This window comes from Furipterus horrens, unplaced genomic scaffold, assembly GCF_987537825.1.
Source record: "Furipterus horrens unplaced genomic scaffold, mFurHor1.1.pri manual_scaffold_4, whole genome shotgun sequence".
In the NCBI taxonomy this organism is placed as follows: Eukaryota; Metazoa; Chordata; class Mammalia; order Chiroptera; family Furipteridae; genus Furipterus; species Furipterus horrens.
Genome location: NW_028327174.1, coordinates 121963853 through 121986870, shown reverse-complemented (window position 1 = coordinate 121986870; position 23018 = coordinate 121963853). Strand labels below are relative to the sequence as shown.

The window sequence follows — 23018 nt, the reverse complement described above, 5'->3', positions numbered from 1 at the left end:
CTGTCTCTGGTTAACAGCGAGGTGGTGGGTTTATGCATCCTGACCCTGAAAAGAGTCAGTCACAGTCATCCCACACTATGCAGGGGATATGATTGCACAACAGGTAAATACAGTTGGAGGCTACCCATTCCCATGTCCCTTTTTGATGAAAAGGGCGCTTGCTTTCTTCTGTTCAGATGAAAATAACAGTCAACACTATCCATATAATGAAGGAAACTCCTACATAGCAGGCTGGGAACAGCTCTTAAACGCTTTACCTGCCTTGCCTGTCAAATTCCATAAGGTAGGTACAATCTTCAGCACAAGTTCATAGATGAGTGAAATGTTGCTCAGCAAGGTTAGTAACTTGCACAGATTTACACAGCTAGTAAGGGGCAAGGCCAGGACTCCAACCCAGGCCTTCGAGCTCTAGAGTATGCACATTTGACCACTGTGAGAAGTGGCCTGTTCCTAAGGTGATGGTGACCTTGTGGGGGCAGGGGCTCCATATCCCTATGAGTGGCAGACAACAATCATGGAGCTAGACAGAGGTCTTTTCCTTGTATTGGGTGTGTCCTCTGTGTCTGGCTCAGAGGTGTGCACTCTGCGACATCATCTCACATCATGCCTGTGCCACCCCTGCCACCTGGAACAATCATATTAAACAAACAAACTGGGATTAGAGAGACTGCATAATGGCTGAGGTCTCCAGGCTGGTGAGGGCTAAACTGGGAATCCAGAAGACCAGCCCAACTCTAATTCTGAGCTCTTCACTTTAGCAGGGGTGGTTCCCAGGGATTAATCTTCAGGAGGGCTGAGTAGGACTAGTCAACTGGCTGATATGAGATCCCAAGGGGCTAACCATCTGACATATAGAGGCCCAAACTCTTGAACAGAGCTGATATAACTCGTCACTAGGCCAAAAATATTAGCCATCACATTTCAGATTGTATACTTAAAGAAATATTTATCTTCCAAGGCTCCTCCCAGCCCCAACAATCTGCAGTATTTCTCTTGAAAAGCTGCCCAAGGAGCAAAAAGCTAAGTGGACCCTTGAAGTATCTGCTCTCCCTGTAGTGGTATCAATGCCCCCTTGAGCTACGAAGAGATAGTAACCTTCTTCCCTGGTGGTTCCTCTATCTGCCCTCATCTAGGTTTCACATCAGACAACCCAATCCAGCATCAGTACAGCAGCCAGGTCCCTGCCATTGAATCCAGAGGTCAGTTTTCAGGTCTGTCTTGCTGGTCTTGTCGGCAGCATTTGGCACAAAGGTCAGCCCTGTTCCTTAATTCACATTCTTTACTTGGCTCCGGAATGCCACAACTGCTGGCTTTCAGCTGATTCCTCCCTTCCTTGGCAATTTATCCCATCCTGTCTCTTGGCTCCAACCACCACTCATTAGCAAAACTTTTCAACTTATATCTCCATTGTCAACTTCTTTGAATTTGGACTCACAAGTCTGTCTCCTTGACATTCCCTTGGATGTCTAATAAGCATTTCAAATTTAGTGTATCGCATAATTAATTCTTAATCTTCAACTCTGCCCCTAATATACTTCCCTCTAAGTCTTCCTAGTTGAGGGCCACTCCACCTTTCCAGGTGCTCAGACTCTAATCTTTAGAATCATCCTGACCTGTTCTTTCTCACACCTCATCTGTCAACAAACCTCTCTGCTCTACCTTCATGCCAGAATCCAGCAAATTTTCACCATTTTCCTTATCACCTCCCTGGATTACCACCTCTCAGCAACCTCAAGAGCATATGCCTTCTCTCTCTGGTCTAATTTAAAACAGTAGCCAGAGTATGAAGGCAAGGGGAAGATCATGCCTCTCCTCTACTGCAAACTCTCCAGTGGTTTCCTCCTAGTGGAAGTCAAACATCACTGGGCCCCCCAGACCTCACCCCTAGCACCCCCTGTGCCCTCATGGACCTCATCTCCTCTATTTCCCCCATGGCTAGCTCTGCTCCAGCTCCACTGGTCTCCAGGCCATTCTTTAAACATGCCACACACACTTTCACCACAGGGCCTGTGCACCTCACAGCTTTTCTCTCTGCGGAAAACACTTTTCCCAGCTCCACTGGCTCCCACCTCGCATCCTTCAGCTCTTTGCTCAAATGTCACTTTCTCAGTGAAGTTTTCCGTGACTCCTCTATTTAATATTCTCCTACCGTTCCTATTTCATTTTTCTTTATAGCACTTATGGTTCATTTAACATATTAATCTATTATTTGTTTAATTTTTCTTGTCTCTCTGTTAAAATGTAAGGTCAATAAAAACAGGTGGTTATCAGTTTTGTTCAGGCTCTATCCCCAGTGCCAGTGCCTGGCACGCACTAGGTGTTCAACAAATGTTATTTCAGGAATCTGTGTATGAACGCCGTAGGGCAGCATCATTGCGGCCACAAAGCACGGTCAGGATTTGGGCTACCAAGCCTCCAGCTCCGGTGTGTATCCTGGAGACACTCGTCAGTGTTTGCCACTCTTTTCTCTGAAAAACACAGATAGTGGAAACTAAAGTCTCCCAAAGCTCTCAAATTACAGGAATCTTCAGAAGAAGAGGACTGGGCTAAGGATCCAAATGTGCGCCTTCACACGTGTGAAGGACAGGTTGAATCTTCTCGCCTGAGGTTGGCCAGAAGAGCCAGCTGACAGGCCAAGCGGGGGTGGACAGAGGGCGAGGAGCAGGCAGTAGGCGGCGACAGCAGACGGGAGGGAACCTCAGCAGTCTGAACCCCCGCTGTGACCAGCTGTGCTACATTGGACACTTTACGTAACCTTCTGCACTTCCGGTCCTAGCAAGGACTGAAAGCGATAATGCAGGTCGCTCAGGGGAACGCTTCACAATGCCAGTGGCCGTCCTCAGATGCCGGAAAGTCGGGTGGGGCAACAGAGGAGGAAGTGGTGGTGGCCCCGGGGGCAGAGGCGGGTGGGGATGGCGAAGCGGTTGGGGGAAGGGAGATGAGACAAGTGTCTGAAAATCTTGGGGGATGGAGAGTGCGCCGCACCAGTTGGGGCGGGGCCGGGCGCGGAGGTGTTCCCGGGGCGGGGACAGTGACCCGGCACCTTTCGGCACCCTCGGGACTCACTAAAACAGGTGGAACCGTCTAGGGCCACTTACGCTCCGACCCGTGCACACATTCAGCTGCCGTGGTCCGATCTCTCTCTGCCGCGTTCTCGCCCGCACCCGCCGCCTAGAGCGCAGCAGCCCGGCCCCAGCATGACGGACCAGGCGGCCTTCGACACCAATATCGTCACCCTGACCCGCTTCGTCATGGAGGAAGGCAGGAAAGCCCGCGGCACGGGCGAGATGACCCAGCTGCTCAACTCGCTCTGCACGGCGGTCAAAGCTATCTCCACGGCTGTGCGCAAGGCGGGAATCGCGAACCTGTGAGTCAGACCTCAGGCCGACGGGCTGCATCCTGTCAGTCTGTCCAGCTGCGGATGTGCCTGACAGTCTGATGTCTGGTCCTCAGGCCCTCCCAGCTGTCAGTCAGCCAGTCTGTCTGTCTGTCTGACAGCTGGGAGGGCCTCTTCTTCCCTGTCTCCTTCCTTCTCCTTCTCTCCAGAGGTTTGTACTCAAGCCCTGGTTCCCCCCTCCCACTCCCTTGATCTTCGAGGTGCCCTCCTGGGGGCCTGTCACCCCATCCACACCTTATTGCATCCTGCATCCCTCCCTCGCAGGGGCTGAGCAGCCTGCCTTGCTTGGCACCCCTGTCAGCTTCCTTTTGGTGAAACGGGCTGGTGCCGGGTACCTGGCCTGCCGGCCATACCCATCCTAGCCTCATGCAGAAAAGTGTTGGTGCAGTGCCTGCTTTTCCCTTTCTCTTCTTTGATGTCCTTCATTCCTTATGGAATTGGGGTCTCAAGTCCAGTTTCTAATCCATATCTCCTTGCACCTAAACAAGTTCTGTTAGGAGCCACAGAAGCCCCATGTGGGCTGGGAGGAAGCCTGCAGCTCAGAACTCTCTGGAGAAGCAATGCTGTGTGCAGATGGTGAAGTATGCCCAGCTGGGGCCTGAAAGTCTGTATTTCTAAGAAGTTCTTAGGTGGTGTTTGTGTTCCCATGTTGTTGATCTGTAGATCACTTTGTGTGTAGCAAAGGAATCACGGGGCATGGGAGTTCAAAAGGCACCTTCTTGTGAGGCTTTTGTAAGTAACACAAATACTCTTTGCTTTGTTCTGGTGTGCACGATTATTTTATTTGCCAGATCCTCACTTAGCTGAAGGGTACCTAGGTTTTCAGATTGCCCCCATTCCTTCTTAACTTTTCACACACTCAGGGACAGTATAAAAATTGTGTGTGTTCATAGATTATCCGAGAAAGTATAATCTGCAACCTGGCTTCCTTTTCTGGTGAACTGTTTGGCTCTGGTCCCACAGCATATGATTACTGACTCTTAAGAAAGGAGTGTGTATGGTCACCTTTATTTTCAGATGTCAAGCAGGGATGGGCCTAGCTGGTAGAGGCACTGGGATAGGTATGTGAGGAAAGTCCTCTTAATAATACATTTCTAAGGAAACACACTCAGTTAAAATCTCACTTCAAATTTAATTTACAAAAAGTAGAGGTGGACTCATAGATTTACCTGTCTTTGAAAAGAAGAGGACTTTAAAAAAAAATAGTACCTGTAATTTCCTGTATTATTTTAATAGTGTGTCTGTACCTTTCACTCTTCCAAAGAAACTTGGAAATGCAAGATCTGGTTTGAGGTGTATATTTCCCACCTTTTAAGAAACCTTAGACAGTGGGACCTGGACAAAGGGTGCTAATTTTGGCTGTGTGAAATGTGTATATATTTTTAGACTAAAAAGTGGTGAGTATCAGGTTTAAAAAATATTATTGTTGTTATCATTATAAACTATGTAATAACAGTCACTCATTGACAAAAATTAAAACTACTCAAAAGGAAAGGTGAAACCCACCTCTATACATTCATTCTCTGGGGTGGCTTCCACTAATAATTTACTGGTTATTTTCTCAAGTACTTATTTATACTCATATAAGTTTATAGATGGATATATATTTACATATGTCTATATGTAAATAGCAAACAAAATGGGATCAGAGTTAACATATTCTTCTGTAGTTTGCTTTCATCATTCAACAATATATAATGACCATCTTTCAATGGCAGGACATATAAGTCTACCGCCTTCATTTTTACTGTTGCCTAGTGTTCCATTGCATGGATATATCATGAGCTATTTTACTCTTCCCAGTTTTAGCACATTTTACTGGTCTTTGACTATCTCAAAGAATGTTACATTCATGGAACACGGGTTGATACTGGTCTTGTGGGCAGTTGATGGATGGGGAGGACCAGAGCCGAGAAGAGTTTGCTTTCTCAGTATGACATGTAGTCAGGGAGGCAGCAATAAGACAAGATCTCAAGTCAGGGCTCCAAATTACATTAATTATTGTCTTTGATGTCCTGGATGAAAAGACTAGTATGCCTGCAGATAGCTTGTTAGTGCTAAAGACTTACCCTAGAAGGACATGCACCCAGAATGACAAGATGGTTGCTGATTTGCAGGAACCTCACAGAAACCAGTTTTTGGAGCTCATGCATGATGTCTCATCAGGGAGACTTAAAAAGTTTCAGCAACAATACTGCTGGGATATTCTCTCTCTCTCTCTCTCTCTCTCTCTCTCTCTCTCTCCCTACCCACAACCAACAGTTGATCTTTAGCTACTTGTATTGCTCTTAATAAGATAGTCATAGTTATAGAGTTTTAAGGCTAAAAGCCTCAGAAGTCACCTGGTCCCACCCCTCTTTGTACAGATGAGGACCCCAAGGCCAATGAAGACAAGGCGACCTGGCCTTTGGTCCAGGTTGTGCTCTTTTCACCAAACCATGCAGCTCTTCCTTTATTTTTTAGAAATTAGTTAAAGCTGACCTAATTCTCTAAATCTCATATATTAATTACATTTTTTATGTGAATTAAGATTTGTATCACAAGAAGCCTTTGCCTTAGAGTGAACACATTCTTGAATCCTGTACTCTGTGCTTCTGGCCTTCACCACTGTTGGCAGAGAGGACCAGCAGCCAGTCTTCTGTTCTCTCATGAGACCAGTCAGCAGCCTGCAGGTGGACCTCATGAGTTCATGGTTCTAATTCCAGTGTTCCTCCCCTTCTCTAGTTCCATTTTTGGGGGTTAAAGTGATCATCCAGTGGCTTAGGCTTTTGCTTTCGGCATGTTCAGTTGACTTCCCTTTGTGCATGTTTCCAAATCACTGTTTGAAGAATTCACTGGTTCTATGCAATTCAACAAAATGTTATTGAACGCCCACAATATACAAAGTTCTAAAAGAGCCCGAGAGACAAGAATGACACAGAGCTTATATTGTAGGAATAATACAAGTACAGAATTAGTTATAAAACACAACAGGGATTCTGAAAGATGCTTTCATAGAGATGCCAAAAACATGATGTGGATGCAGTGGATCCTGGAGCATCATGGTGGCATCCCTCATGGGCAGGAACAGGTGGTCATAATGCCTGAGAGCTGGAGAGCATTTTAGGCTGGGCCATCATGTGAGGAAAGCTACCAGGTGGGAAAATGTTTCTGGAAAAGTTGCTCATTCAGTTTGACTGAAGCATGGTGTACACATGGTGGGGTGTTCATGGACATCATCACATTGTGGATGCATTGAGGGGCATCAAATGGCAAGGGTGAATGCTTTATATTTTGTGGGTGTGCAAAGGGGAAAGAGTGAAGGTTTTTGAGTAGGGCAGATTACAGAGCAATCTGGGGAAGATATGGCTGGGAGTTTAGAGTTAGAAGAGGGAAAGCTAAGACATGGGGAAAAGCAGTTGAAAATGGATGGGGCAAGAAAAGCTCCACAGAGCTAGAGCATTAGCAGGAGGAGGGGGAGGGCCTGGAAGAAGTCTGTGTGTGGATTAGATGAGAAGGGCAGCTTCTCGAAGAGTGGGTCCCATCATGTGACAGCAGGGCCCTGCCATTAAAATCAAAACTAAACAAAAACAGAATTCCAAAGGAGGAGCTGGCTTTTTTTTGAGGCTGGGGAAGGGTGAGAAGATGATTCTGACATTTTGGAAATGTTGAAGTAAAGGTGTTAGAGGGCTATCCAGTTGGAGATGTGGTCCAGAGAGCAGCTTGAAATTTGGGCGTGAAGTACTGACTAAAGATCTGGCCACTGGATTTTGGTCCATTCTGCTCTGAGGCAGTGAAGAAGAGGAGAAAACCAGGACCAGATGGATAAGAATAGGAGCATGTAGGGATTAAGAACAAATTTCAAAGAGTGATGGAACTGGGCTCAAATTCCTGGCTCTGCCAGTTAATTTTTGTGAGGCTTTGGGCAATTGAAGCAACATCTCTGAGACTTAGTACTAATATCATCATTGTTTTTATAGGCTCAAGATTATTATTTTTTTATAAACTGATAGCTTTTTATTTTTCTTTTCATCCCTTAGTAGTTGCCCACATCATATATAGCAGGCGTGTATTTCAGGCTAGATCATTATATATTAAAACAATGTTGCACCATCAGACTAGTTACAGGAACTCTCCTCCCATCATATTCAAGTGGTGTCCACAACAGTTGCTTTTATATATAGGGTCCTCTCTATATCAATGGAAAAAATAATGAACAACTTCAGTTCTAATTTTGGAATTATAGGCCAGTTAATACATGCTTCAGTTTATCTTCAAATTTGCAGAGTTTATGACATAAACTTTGGAAACTATCAGATTCGTATTTTATATTTCTTGAATTAGCTTCTCCACATTTCCAAAGACTGGATTGTTACTTCCTTTTCATACCAGAAGCACAGCCAAACATTCTCCATCCTATCTGCCCATTTTGGCCAGCATGAGCACAGGTGAAGGCTGGGGATTGTGACTTTTAAAAGCTGCTCTGGTTGGTGCCTCTCCTTCAACATATTTCTGATCTGACCCTTGGACGTTCCCAGCTGGATGACCAGTTGGTTGGTCATTTACCCTGGAATCAGTTAATAACAAGTCAGTGTCACCTTGGACTTTAGTGATAATGATCAAATAATAGTCTGCTTCCCTTTTTATTAAGTTGGGTGTTCTGAAAATGAATTTTTCCACTTGTTTCTTTTGTGTGCTATCTGAAGTGTCATGGATGTCATCAGGAGGAAATGATTTAAATTAGCAAGTCAAAGAGTTATTGAAAACTCTTCCCTAAGTGTGGCCCCGGCTCTGGTCCTTCTGTCTAGGGCTGTGCTTTGGAAATCTATGACTGGGAAATGGCTCGGTCCATTCTAGAAACCATATGCAATTTAAAAGTAATGTTGTCCTGGCTGGTGTGGCTCAGTGGATTGAGTGCCAGCCTGTGAACCAAAGTGTTGCTGGTTTGATTCCCAGTCAGGGCACATACCTAGGTTGCAGAGCAGGTCCCAAGTTGGGGGCGTACGAGAGGCAACCACACAGTGATGTTTCTCTCCCTCTCTTTCTCCCTTCCTTTCCCTCTCTCTAAAAATAAATAAATAAAATCTTTTAAAAAATAATAAAAACAATGTTAATATTTAATCCAAATTTCTAAAAATAATAAAAACTGGCCAAATTACCTATTATTTTAAGGAGTTCCCCATGATATGAGTTAAAATGACATATAGTTTTTTCAGATTTTCATCGAGGTTTACAGTAAAAGTAAAACAAGAGATATATTTTCAAATCAATTTTTGCTTCTCAAACTCCAGAAAGAGAACTTTTGTGTCTCTAGGGGTGTAAAAAGGAAGATCCATAGGGGCTTAAAGCTTGAAGGGATGATGTCCTCCAACCCCAATCAACATGGGCTGCAGAGCCAACTAAATTGATTGAAATGGAAGTGAAATATTGTAAGCATCTCAAATGAAATAATATTTACAGTGAGACTTTAGTCATATGTAAACTTGGAACACTTTCTTTTGTTGCTGGTTACCTGTGACACAGTTCAGCACTGGCTGTCTTCCCAGGAGTTACCTGTAAAACTAGTTTAGAGGTCTTGGTTTCTGCTCCCCTCATCAATCAGCATTTACTTACTGGCTGCTCCAGTGGGGGGCTCTGTGAAGAACAATGGTGGCTGCCATTAAGTGGCTGTGAGCCGGGTGCATTACACAGATCGGCCTTCATTCTTACAAAGCCTGGAAACAGAAACAATCCATAAGGAAGCAGAGACACCTGGACACATAATCAGTAGGAGGGAAAGGCTGAATTAGGACCTGGGTCTCTGCTGCTATGTCTTGTGAGGACCCGGCTTGCACGGCTGTATTACTGCCAGGGGACTTAGGGATGGGCACGGGACAAGAACAGTTCTTGCTCACTTGCCAGGCTCTGTTCTAGCCCTTTACCCATATCAACTCATTTACTGTCCCTCTCTATGTGCTCTGATGTAGATATATTGACACTAAATTCCTATTTTACAGGCGAAGAATCAGAGGTCAGAGATGCTAAATGATAGCATGTGGTGCGATTTGGACCCCCGTGGGCTAGAGTCCCAGCCCACGGAAAAAAGCCCATGATGATGCCTTCCCTTCTGTCATCACTTATATTTAGGAAAAGCTTCCTCAGCAGATCAACTCACTGGCTCAGTCACAACTAAGGTCCCTGTCCCAGCTTGATCAGTGCCCAACTGGCTCCTGGCTCCCTTTCTGCATGGGTAGGGGAGGGAGCCAAGCCTAGAGGTTTATAGCTTGCTCAGGTAAACCCATTTCTTGAAGCTTTCGACTTGTTACTCTTTCCCTACTGATTGTAAGGCACAGTTAGCTCCTGGAAGACTTTTGGACAGGATTGTGTGATAATTACCCCACAACCCTGCAGCCTTATTTGCTGCCTGATTCTGGCCCCAAGGAGCAGTGCATTGGGAATTGATCTAAGAATGAGCCATGAGCCAGGTGGTGTGTATTGCTGAAGTCCCATCAAGGGTCATTGGTACCATCCTCTCCTGTTCACAATGACAAGCACAGAAGCTCCGTGCAAACTAGGACAGCCTTCCTGCCCCGCTGACATTCCTTGAGTCTGCCTAGAACTCAGTTGATTCATTTTCCAAGCCCTGGGCCAAACAGACCCAGCAAAGGAGAGGGCTGTGTAGCCAGGAGCTAAGGCCCAAGTCTGCTCTCGTTTCTGTAGGTGGCTACACTGCTCCTCTGAGGGGCTGTTGAAATATTTGGTGAAGGCTCTTCTTCATCTGTCTTTTGACGGATGATGAATGATCAGAATGCAGACATTTATTGTTTCTAAGGGGGGGAGGGTTCTGAAAACGTGTGGAGAAAATAAGCTCCATCTGTTCTTTAGCTACTTAGTTCCTTGAGGATATTTCTGAGGCGTTTTTTCCTTTGTCAGAGGCATAAGAAACTTGACTGCTTCTGACTTTTCATTGACCTGTGAAAACGAGTTACCTTGGGAACAGCTTGCTGTTTTCTGAGCATCCCTCTGAGGCATGCAGGGAGAAGCCCTAACAGAGCATGTGCCTAGCCTGACTCATCATGACGGAGCAAAAATGCAGGGCTGTGTGTGAAACCCTAGTCACAGCTAACTTTGTGAGCTGAGATGTAAAGAGAAGACTACGTGGTGATATGTATAAACTCAGATATCCTTACTATCAATGTGGCAGTCTGGGAACTCATTCTCCTAACCCTGTTTCTACCTTAGAATCGCTTTCCTGTGCTTTCTGTAAAACCTAACACCAGGTTTTACCAGAGGAACTCCTCTCATGAGATGTCCTAGAAAAGTTATCAAGTGCCTGAATTTTGCATTGGAGTGACCCAGAATAATCAATCTCCATGTCTTTTAATGTTATTCTTTATAAGCTATTGGAGGATAATTGAAGAAGGTTCATTCTAGTTAAAGCAGAGGAGGAGCCCCCAATTTTGGGGGAACTTAAAGAGAAGGAAGACAGGAGTTACCACCCAACCCTGCAGAGAGGCAGAGCCCGAGAAGTGGCTAGTTGTCTGTGATGGGCTATTTCAGTGCCAGATGTAGTGAGTGTCCCCACAGTGTTCATCCTGGAGCATTTCATGTGGCCTCACCCAACTCCCATTATAAACAGGGCAGGAGCCATCTTAGAATTCTGGAGCAGGAGTGAGGAACCCTCCTGCTGGGCTTGGCTGGACAAGTCAGCTGCCTCAACACTGACTATAACCTCTCATAGCCTTCATCCACAGCATGATCTGGGGCTAACAAGGCTGCCTTCTCACTTCTGTTAGGCAAGCTGCTCAGTGTGCCAGCTCATACAATGCGGTTGGTCTCGTGCATAAGGAACTCTGCCACATCCATTCATTCCGCCTGAACAAATGATGGGGATTCTGCATGTGGAACATTCTCACGTAGAAATCAGTCTGTCCTTGAACAGGGTGGCAGGGGTGGGAGTGGGGGGTTGGGGAGAGGTGCTGGCCTTACAGGGCCCTCCCCCTTGGGACTCCTCTTCCATCATTTCAGCACTCCCTGAATCCATGAGGAAAAGACCCTGAGGTTTCTAAAGTTATGCAATTGTGCACAGAGTACTTCCTTCCATTTGGACATGTGTGTAAAACAAACTCCTTGTTTTCTATGGACATATATCTGACATGGAGCTGTTCTGTGGAGTCATTGCTGGTGGATTTATTTGGGTTCCTTTAGGGTGTTTTCATACCTTCTCCTTTTAAATGAAAAACAGTCAAGGTATTATTCAGCTTGAACGGTCCCTTTGCAGTGAGACATTCCTTGATGGTCTAATTCCCTTCCCAGGCATCTTGTTCATTTTTTCAGAGCACTGATCACTATCCCAGTTATCTCATTCTTTCAAAGGCAGTTGCTTTTTGTCTGTCTCACTCAGTAGAATAAAAGCTCCATGAGGCCAGTGATATCATTTGTCTTGTTCCACACTATCGCCCTAGCAGTCAGGACAGTTTCTGGGGCACATTAGTTACGCAATAGATAGTTGTGGAATAAATGAGTGCTCATGCAGCTTCTCAAGGAGCTAACTGGTTTTCGTCCATCTTGCTGAGTGAGGTACCTGAACCAGTGGAATGCGGGCCAAAGTATGAAGCAGTCTTTTCCCATGCCTGCTCTGTCCCTCTGCTCCAGCCCCCAGGCCTCCCTGGAGCTGTCCTAACAGGCCTGACCCTCTGGGAACAATGCCAGTGGCTTCCCCTGGCACTCCAAGCTATGGAATGACCTGAGAAGTTGATTTCTCCTGCACTCATTCCTTCAGGCGCAGTCTCTCATCTCCTCAGCGAATGCCACTCATTTGGTCAGAGAATATTTATTGAGGACCCACTATGTGCTGCAAGCTGGGACATTGGGGGAAAAACACGCCCTCTGTCCTCATCCTCCTAGATGGGAAGGATAGACAAGCATGCCAGCATATGGTCGATGAAGCCTGGGAGATCGCTGAGACCCCCATTCCTCTCACAGTATGTGCCGATCCATAATGAGCTCCCTCTAGAGATCAAGTGTGGGAACTAACGTTAGGTGCCCAGGGAGGTGCTAAGCCCTCGTGTAGTTATCTATCGACTGCAGTCCTCTCACAACTTCATGAGGAACTTATTACTCCCACGGGCAAAGGCAACAAGGGAGGCCCCCCGAGGGTGAGGGGCTTGCAGAGCTCAGGTCTGAGCCAGGTCTCTGCCATCAGCACTACCCATCCTCCTGGATTAGCAGTGACTTTAATCCTGAAAGTCCCTGGCTAGGAAGGAGAGAGGACGGGTGCCAGTATGACCGGTGAGGGAGATGTATTTCAGTTGGTGGGCTCTGCCAAGCCTCTTCAGCTCCACCCACAATTTAGCTCTCTTCTTTCTCCACCAGTGTTGGTCTTACATTTAAGGTGAGAAAGAGATCATGTGGAATAAGAACAAAAAGCTCAGACATGGCATCATTCCCTTGTCCACCTAGAAAAACTGCATCTCATCCCTCCAGCCCTCCTCCCGTTCTTCTCTTTTCATCTTCTTATTTCATGAGTAAAAGACTAAGGGATTGTTCAGGCTTGTGGCTATAGCCTGTGTCTCTGGGAAACAGTGGACAATGGGGTGACTAGATCACTGAGATACCTCCCTGAGTCAGGCCAGACGAGACACTTGGGTTTGGATGATTTCTGGTGTTGGTTTAGGTTTGTCCAGCCAGAGACATGCAAGTTATTTTTGGAGAAAATGCATTTTTTGGAGCTGAAGCAATGCATGCCATGACAATCAGTCCCCAGGTGGGCGCTCCCAGAAGTCTGAACCCGGGGGAACCCGGGCGTAGGTGTGCCCTTGTCACCTGCTCCCAGCCATTTCATGCTCTCTTCCACATGCTTATTCTTTCCATTCCACATCCGGTCTCTTATCTTGTTCTGTACACCCTTCCTTTAAAACCTTTCTTCTCCTTTCAGTGCTCCTATTCAACACCAGGCAATGACAACATTCTTCCCTCACTCTAACAAGCTAGACTGCATTTTGGACAAGCCACTCAGATCCTGGGAATTCCACGCTTATTAACTTGCAGCTATCTTGAAAATAAAGTATAAACTCCAGATTTGCCAGTGCCTCCAGCTATTAGGACCCCTGCCGGTGGCAGTGGGGTACCACGAAGAGAGCCCTGGCTTGAGAGTCCCAGTGAGCCTTGCACCTATGCTCTGCTGCTTCAGTTTGGACAAGCCCTTTGCTGCCTGCAAGTGAGCTTCTGCCTGCCTCTGTGAAATGAGGTGTTGGGACCAGTCAGTATCTTTTCTTTTAGGATGTTTTCAGCTATAATAACATAGACTCCCTTGGCTTCAGTCACATCTTGGGATCCCTCCTACACAGAAGGTATCCTGGTTTGCTGTGTCTCTCAATGGGTTCATTAAGCATTAACTTATGCACTCGGGGGCAAAACTGGTTCTGTGGGATGGGGTGAAACAGTCAATCTTTTTGTGTATAAAACACAGATATGTATACCTATAGCATGTAAAGAGATATACACCATATCTTTAGCATTAAAATTAAAGTTTCATGGGGGAGTGTGATTAGGAAAAAAAATATCTAAAAAGCCTCCTTAGAGGCCATAATGGAAAAGAAAAGAAAAGCTGAGAATCACAGATTCAACCACAAGGTGTGCAGGGTACCATGACAGGTACTGGGCAGATGGATGACAATATTTCCTTCCCTCCAGGAGCCCATCTTCCAAACCATGTGTCTTCTTTTCTTTCTTCTAAATCCTACTCCATGCCACTTTCAGTGGGTTTATAGGTGCATTTACATATTCTGGTAGTCATGGCTTATATTTTTATGGCTTTTCTTCCCTCTAGCTATGGAATTGCTGGCTCTACCAACGTGACGGGTGATCAAGTAAAGAAACTGGATGTCCTCTCCAATGACCTGGTCATTAACGTGTTACGGTCATCTTTTGCAACCTGTGTCCTTGTGTCAGAAGAAAATAAGCAAGCCATAATTATAGAACCTGAGAAAAGGGTAGGTCTGAACTTCCACCATCCAGGGTTTTAATGTTGCCATTTTCCTTCCTAGCTTCATAAATGACTCCAATATTTCAGCCATGCTGCATTCTAAGAATCATTCCAAATTCCTCCTGAACCATAAGTCATCATTCACAGATTCATCCTCACTATCATACCTCAGACTGTACACCCTACCACCACAGTTCATGTCATTATCATCCTTCCAGTCAACTCATACATGGGAGAAACTCTTTGTACTCATACTCATCTCTACTCCTAACTTTTTAGTGTCGTGTTCGAGGCTCTTCAAAGTCTGGCTTTAATCTCCACCCACCAAATCCCCACCCTTCATATCCAGCTCTCCTGTCAATCTAAGCTGCTTGCAGTTCGTGTCACTGATTGTTTCTTGAAAGCAGAGAAAAAATTATATTCTTCTCTGTATTCCAGCATCTAGCATAATGCCTGGCCAATTGTAAGGGCCCAGTAATAAATTACTGTTGCAAAAGGGAATGAAAATACTATATCCAGCTTTTATAGAACAACAATCATATAATAAAAAAAACTTTTGAAATGAGAGGTGAAATTATATGGGCTTACTTACTATCTCTCCCTGTTTGAGACAAATTGGGGACATGTGGGAGTAAAATTAGAAAAAAGCATTCAGAAGAGGCTGCCTGATACCCAGTCTTGACCTTTTGAAGAGGGTGGGGAGCCACATCTGATTAATTTGTTTTACGTCATTCCTAAAATACTACTACATGTCATATTTAAAGTTCATGTAATTTTCTCTCAGGCTTCTCAAGGTACTTGGCAGTTTCAGGCATGTGGATTGAATTTGTTGTTCAATATTCTCTGTCAGCCCAACTTCTTTGACTACAGCTACCTTCCTAACAGGCATGTTCCCTTTTTTCCAGATGACAGTTTCTCCTGCATCAGCCAGGGTGATTTGTTAAGAGTAAGTGGTCAGGGAATCAGAAAATTGTCTTTATTTGATGCAGAAATTTATTTATTTATTTATTTAATGCCACATTAATTCATTTTAATTTAACAAATATTAACTATGTTCTGTTTGCAAAACACTGAGTTATAGATGTGAAAAGAAGAAAGTAGCCTTGCATTTTGGGAGCAGATTTAAAGGAGCAAGAACCACAGATAAGGATCTCCAATGCAAGGATTTAACAGGAATGCATAATAATAATTATGACAACACAGTAATTATCACATACCTCTGAGCTCACCTTATACCCTCTTGGCTTCACCTCTTCCCAGCCCCTTTGGAGGGACCAGTTCTATACTGCCATCAGTCTGCTTTGTACAAGGGCAATCTAACAGTGCCTAGCCTTGGCCTGTCCCTTTTGCCTCTTGCCTTGGATCTTTTTCCTTAATTACATTTTATTGATTATGCTATTACAGTTGTCCCTATGTTTTTCCCCTTTGCACAGCTCTACCCAGCACCCCCTACTCCCTCAGGCGATCCCTCCACCAATGTTCATGTTGGTGGGTCATGCATACAAGTTCTTTGGCTACTCTTTTTCCTATCCTATACTTCTCATCCCCATGGCTATTCTGTAACTACCTATTTGTACTTCTAATCCCCTCACCTCTTCACCCATTCCCCCACACTCCCATACATCTAGCAAACATTAAAATGCTCTCTGTGTCCATGATTCTGTCTCTGTTCTTGTTTGCTTAGTTGGTTTTTAGATGCAATTGTTGATACATATGTATTTATTGCTATTTTATAGTTCATAGTTTTGATTGTTTCTTTTTTAAAATAAATCTCTTTTAGATTTCATATAATAATGGTTTGGTGATGATGAACTCCTTTAATTTTTTTCTTGTCTGGGAAGCTCTTTATCTGCCTTCTGATTCTAAATGATAGCTTAGCTAGGTAGGACAATCTTGGTGGTAGGTCCCCACTTTTTATGATTTTGAATATTTCTTGCCAATCCCTTCTGGCCTGCAAAATTTCTTTGGAGAAATCAGCTGATAGTCTATGGGAACTCCCCTATAGGTAACGAATGACTTTTCTCTTGCTGCTTTTAAGATTCTCTCTTTGTCTTTAACCTTCGGCATTTTAATTATGATGTGTCTTGAAGTGGGCCTCCTTGCATCAATCTTGTTTGAGACTCTCTATGCTGCCTGGACTTGCATGTCTATTTCCTTCACCAAATCAGGGGAGTTTACTTTTGTTATTTTTCAGATAGATTCCCTATTTCTTACTGTTTCTCTTCTTCTGGCACACTTATGATGTGAATGTTGGAATGTCTGAAGTTGTCTCAGAGGCTTCTTACACTGACCTTGTTTATGTTTTTTTATTTTATTTTTTCTTCTTGTCGTTCTGATTTATTTTTCTTCCCCATATTCCAAATCATTGATTTGATTCTTGGCTTCATCCACTTTACTGTTGTTTCCTTGTAAATTGTTTTTTATTTCAATTAGTGTAGCCTTCATTTCTGACTAGATCTGTTTTATACTGCTGAGGTCCTCACTAAGTTCCTTGAGGATCCTTATAACCAGTGTTTTGAACTCTGCAGCTGATAGATTTCTTATCTTCATTTTGTTTAGTTCTTTTTCTGGAGTTTTGATCTGTTCTTTCATTTGGGCCATGTTTCTTTGTCTCCTCATTTTGGTAGCCTTCCTGAGTGTGTTTCTATGTATTAGATAGAGCTGCTTAGACTTTGTGTCTTGGTAGTGTGGCCTAATGTCATAGGTATCCTGTAGGGCCCTATCACCCAAGCTGGGTACTTGAGGTGCATCCTCTGTGTGGGCTGAGTACACTCTCCTCTTTAGTTGGAACTTGATTGCTGTTGGCAAGTCAATGGGAGATATTTACACAGGCCAGTCAGCTGTAAGGACTGACTGTGACCACTGACCACCAACTTCCACCCTCCATGTAGGATCAGCTGTGTAGGGGCAGAGTGGTGGTGCTCCAACATGGTCTGTAGCTCTCCACTGGGTGTGAAGACCCTGGGACTTCCTGGGTAGTGCAGGCCAAGGTCAGCCCCACCTGTGTTCTGCCCAGGGCCACCATGCATGAGCTACAAAGTGATCTGCAGATGGCTGCTACTCATGCTGGGCTTGAGGTTCCCAGGCAAAGCCAAGCTTTGAACCTAGGCTGGTTGCTGCTTGCCTGGCTTGGGGACACTTGGCAAGAGTTATGGGGGCTGGGAATTCACTGAGGCCAGCTGTTGCCTGATTGAAGAAATTTAGGAAGTTGTAATGCATGAGCCAAAACCAGCCATTCATATGGAAAAACCACTGTTAACAGCTTGGGTGAGCCCGTAAGTTGGGTGGGATGATGCCTCAGGGGATCTCCAGGACTGGGCAAACAGTGTTAGCCAGGTTGATGGAGTCTCAGATATGGTATCCACCTACTGGCTCTGTGGCTCTGTTGGGGGAAGCATGCAGAAAAGGGACAATGGCCTCTGTGAGAAATGCTCACAATAAAACACTGGGACACAGGACTTGAGCAGCAAAGCAAGGCATTTATTCACAAGTCTGCAGAGTCAGACGCATCACCAGCCAGGAGAATGTGCTCACAAAGTAGACAAAGAAAACTGGTTTTATATGAATGCTATTAGCTCCCCCTCCCTAACACGATTAGCTCCCCCTTCCCTCTCCTTCTCCTCTGATTCTCTATTACTGGTTAATCCGGGTTCACAATCTAATGTGATTAACTACTTAGGGTGTGATTAACTAAGGGTAATCTAGTTAAAGGTCTATTCCAACTTATTTGCAGAGTTATCTAGCTACATCTTCCCATTTCTCTGTGTTTGGTGACGACAATCTTCCTCCTTTTGATCTCAGAGATATGTGTGAGGAGCTGTGAAATGTCATTTCCTTGCCCCTTTTCCATGATTCATCTGTTAATTATCTCCTACTGGTTTGAGAGTCACTGGCTTGCTTCTTTATCCCTAACACCTCTGCCCACCTTTCTGTCTGGAGAAAGCTGTCCCCTGGCTCTTGCCTTTATGACAGACACTTCACTTTTTCTCTTTATGCCACTGGTGACTTTCATGCTGCTACCCCAGTGCTAGAGCTCAAAGGGAGTGACTCTGTGTAAGTCCATGTGGGTTCTTTAAGAGGAACTGCTTAGGGCTGCAGAAGAAGTTTTTTCCACCTACTCAATCCCCACTAGTTATTGCAGCCAGAAGTTATGGGGACTTATATTCCTGATACTGAAACCCTGGGCTGGGGAGCCTGATATAAGGCTGGGAATCCTTGCACCTGAGATATTCCTCCCAAATTTTTATCCACCGCACATAGATGTGGGACCAGCCCATTCCACATCTCCACCCCACCTACCAGTCTGGATGGATGTAGTTTCTTTAATTCTATAGTTGTCAGACTTCCATTCAACTTGATTTCTGATGGTTCTGAGTGATGGTTGTTTTATAATTTAGTTGTAATTTTGATATGGTTGTGTGAGGAGGTGACCTGTGTTTACTTATGCCTCCATCTTGACCAGAAGTTGATGCAGAAATTTAAAAACTACATCTTAAAGCAACTAATTTGTAGATGGAAAAACCCCAATGGTGTGCTGGTAAACTGGTTCTGTCTTAAAAAAGAAAAATCCCTGATTTTTAGTAATTGCCAATGTCAGCTTTGTAAATATTCCCCATTGTTGATTTCAAGTTACTGACATGACCTTGCTGAAAACAGAGTTGGGAAGAAATGTTCACAATTAGCTCTTTAGGGCAGATACCAGCCTGCTCCAGCATCCCACTGACATCTAATTGAAAGAATGAGTCTTTGGTATTCTCACTGCAACAAAGGGTTATATCCTTCGGGAAGTCCACTTGGGTTATTGTTGAGAACTCTATGCACTGTAATGCCAAGTGTCATTTATAAGATCTGCATGAGAAGTTTCTTATACACCTTTTTTAAATTTTTAAAATATGTTTTATTGATTATGCTGTTACAGTTGTCCCAATTTCTTTTCCCTCTGCTCCCCTCCACCTGGTGGCCCCCCTCCCTCCAGTGGTCCCCTCCTTTTAGTCCATGTCCATTGGTTGTGCATATAGCTCTTCTCACATCTTCCTGTCTATTCCATTCCCTCCTACTATGCTTCTTATTTACTGTACCATCTCCCTCCCTTTCCCCCCTACCCCCTCCCTGCTGACCTGCCCCCAGTATGTTCCCCGTACCTGTAATTCTTTTTCCCACTCTCATTGCCTACTTAGTTTGCCTTTGTTTTGATTCCCTAGCTTCTGTTGTTGGTTCTTATGATGCAGTTTTCATTTTAATGTTCATAGTTTTGATCCTCCTTCTTCTAAATCAGTCCCTTTAACATCTCATATAACAGTGGTTTGGATCTAATGAACTCCTTCAGTTTTACTTTGTCCTGGAAGCACTTTCTCTGCCCTTCTATTCCGAATGACAGTTTCGCTGGATAGAGTATTTGTGGCTGTAGGATTTTGATTTTCATTGCTTTGAATATTTCTTGCCAGTCCCTTCTTGCCTGAAGGGTCTCCTTTGAGAAATCAGCTGATAGTCTAATTGGGACCTCTTCATACATGATTCTTTTCTTCTCTCTTGCTGTTTTTAAGATTCTCTCTTTATCTTTAATTTTTGACAGTTTGATTATAATGTGTCTTGGAGCGGTTCTTCCTGGGTCCAGTTTTTCTGGAACTCTCTGTGCTTCCTGAACCTGTATGTCTATTTTCTTCCCCAAGTTCAGGAAGTTCTGCTTCTCTATTTTTTTACTTAATTTTTTTTAATTTTAATTTTTTGGTTTTTCAATTTCAGTTGTCCCATTTTTTCCCAATTGCTCCCACCCACCCAGCCCACCCCTTCTCTTCCAATCATATCCCTCCCCGTTGTCCATGTCCATGAGTCATTTATATATGTTCCTTGACTAAACCTTTCCCTTACTCATTCCCCTTCTCTCCCTCCCCCCTACCCCATTGACTGTTATACTGCTCCTTGTTCTAATTTGTTTATGTTATTCTTTAGTTTCCTGTATTAGGTGATAGATATCATATGGTATTTTTCTTTCTTTGCCTGGCTTGTTTCACTCAGCATTATTCTCTCTAGTTCCATCCATGTTGTCGTATCACATAATTTTATAAATTTCTAGTTCTTCTTTGACCTCTGGCAATCCTATTATTCGAACGTTCATTTGCTTATAGCTCTCCCAGGGGTTTCTGATCCTCTCCTCACTTTCCTTACTTTTTGCTTCCTCTTTCTGCACTGGCTGACTGTTTGTTCCTTCCCTATGTTCTGGTTTGTTGATTTGATCTCTGGATTTTATTTCCTCACCACTTGTCTCGTATGTGTTTTTGTTTGTTTCAGTATGAGTAGCTTTCATTCCTTTACTGTCTTGTTTCAAATCTTTTGTTAATTCTGTAAGCTACCTTATAACTATAGCTCTGAACTGAACCTCTGAAAGGTTTCCTATTTGTTCGTCTGTCAGGTTCATCATCTGCTGCCTGGTGAGCTGCGTCACCGGGATTTCAATTGTTGTCTGCTTCATTCTGACAGACTTGTGTTTAGCTTTACTTCCTGGGCAGGCTATAGGGGGTGAAGCCCCATGCACTAGTCACTACCCTGTGACCAGCGGCAATCGGCGACCTTTTTAACCATGCTGTGGCGCTTTGTGTGGGGGCGGGGGTCAAAGATGGATTCCTGCCATTACTCTCCACTGGGAGACCGGGATCTGTCCCCCCACCCTCTGGGCCTCACTGTCCAAGGCAATGGGGGCGGGCGTTGCCTTCCCCAACATTGGGATCATGAGCTGCCGGGACTCAACTGCAGCTGGGATTGCTCCCCTTGGTGTTTCTTACAGTCCCGCCGCTATGCCCATTGCTACTACAGACAGGACCACCGTTTCTCGCCCCTCCTACCCATCTGGACGAGCACCACTGGTTTATAACGTCATACGTTGGGCTTCCATGTAGTTTTATTTTCTGGAATTTCTGGTTATCTTTTGTTTTGAGGTAGTTGTATTCCTTTTTAGTCTAAGCCTCCATTTTGGCCAGAAGTCCTCTTATAGTTCTTAATGTTGTCTTTGCTTCAGTGAAAGAATTATGTTCTTTATTTTCCTAGTAAATAAAAAGAAATAAATGACTAACCTTGCTTCTCTTCTTCATTTCGCTGACAGGAAACTCAAGCTAAAATTATGATTCAGCTAGATCAATGAAAATTAAGACTTATTTATATTCCATTACTTTCATCTATACCTCCTAAGTTTTGTTTTCTCTGCCTAATAATGTTTTGGTGTACATATATAGTTGTTGTTATTTTCATTTTGTATGCCACTCATACCTCCCATGACAGACTAATATTTCTTGAACTTTCCCCTAGATTCCTTTTTTTATCCCCATAGTTTATACTATTTTGTTATAATGTTTTAATTTTTAACTTAAAGCTGTATTTCCTTTTTATCTTTTGTTTAGGGTAAATATGTGGTCTGTTTTGATCCCCTGGATGGATCCTCCAACATTGATTGCCTGGTGTCCATTGGAACCATTTTTGGCATCTACAGAAAGGTAAAATGTAACATGTCGAGCCCTTGGTTTGGGATCAAAAGCAAAGTTAAGGTCCAGTGTCCAATCCTGGTTCACTATTGTAGCAGGTACAATGTATATCATGAAGCTCTGTGAGGCTTGACAGGTTTATGTCTCTAGTTCTGACTTTTTCAGCATTTGCTGCATAGTGAAGATCGGTTAAGTTGTAAAAAGAAAATGTAGTGTGAGTGGGAAGAGAAAGATAGTTTACTCATAACTGTATCATGCTTTCTTTTGTAATAGAACATGAAGTTAGAAACAAAAGAATGTAGAGGGTAGCTACAGTGGTGATGCCATGTGAATTAAGCATTGTGAGAGTGGGACAACAATAGAGATTATATATGTCAAAATTGTCCTCTAAATCCTTAAATCAGGGGTCTGCAAACTATGACCCTTTCAAGGGCCAAATTCAGCCAGTTGCTTGATGGTCTATGAGCAAAAAATAACTCTTCTGCATTTTTAAATGGCTGTAAAAACTAAAGAATAATATTTTTCTGGTCCATAACATTGATATAAAATTGAATTCTTGCTGTCCATAAATAATGTTTTAATGGCATGTGGTTAACTTATTTGTTTTCATGTTGCTTTTGGCTGCTTGCATGATGCAGGGCTAAGTAGGTAAGCTAGAGACTGTATGACAGTAGAGTCCACAATGTTTACTGTCCACCCATTTATGGAAATAGTTTGCTGCAGCATGGGGACCTGGGTCCCTGTCCTGAGTCTTCTACCTGTGTGACCTGGGCAGATGACTCTACCTCCGGAGCTTCTCTTTTCCTTTTTTTTTTTAAATTTTAATTTATGGATTATGCTGGTACAGTTGTCCCAATTTCTTTTCCCCCTGCTCCCCTCCACCCTGTGACCCCCCTCTCTCCAGTGGTCCCCCCCCTTAGTCTATGCCCATTGGTTGTACATATAGTTCTTTTCAACATCTTCCTGTCTACTCCTCTCCCTCCTACTATGCTTCTTAATTTCTGCATCATCTCCCTCCCTTTTCCCCCTTCCCCCTCCCCACTGACCTCCCCCCAATATGTTCCCCGTACCTGTAATTCTTTTTTGCTCTCTCGTTGCCTACTTAGTTTGCCTTTGTTTTGATTCCCTAGCTTCTGCTGTTGGTTGTTGTGATACAGTTTTCATTTTAATGTTCATAGTTTTGATCCTCCTTCTTCTAAACAAG

General features: G+C 44.0%; 1 protein-coding gene and 1 long non-coding RNA gene across 2 annotated transcripts in view; one reads left to right on the top strand and one right to left on the bottom strand.

The window, feature by feature from the left end:
* Positions 1-3036: 3036 nt before the first annotated feature.
* Positions 3037-23018, top strand: part of FBP1 (fructose-bisphosphatase 1) — a 34419-nt gene continuing 14437 nt past the window's right edge. The window contains exons 1-3 of the mRNA XM_090274009.1: positions 3037-3367; positions 14187-14349; positions 21734-21826. Of these exons, the coding sequence (XP_090130135.1) occupies positions 3198-3367; positions 14187-14349; positions 21734-21826 (426 nt within the window). The 5' untranslated portion in view covers positions 3037-3197. The remainder of the gene's footprint in view (positions 3368-14186; positions 14350-21733; positions 21827-23018) is intronic.
* LOC150012777 (uncharacterized) overlaps positions 21166-23018 on the bottom strand; it is a 48405-nt gene continuing 46552 nt past the window's right edge. Inside the window, exon 3 of the long non-coding RNA XR_016510535.1 lies at positions 21166-21379. This is a non-coding gene — a long non-coding RNA (uncharacterized LOC150012777). The remainder of the gene's footprint in view (positions 21380-23018) is intronic.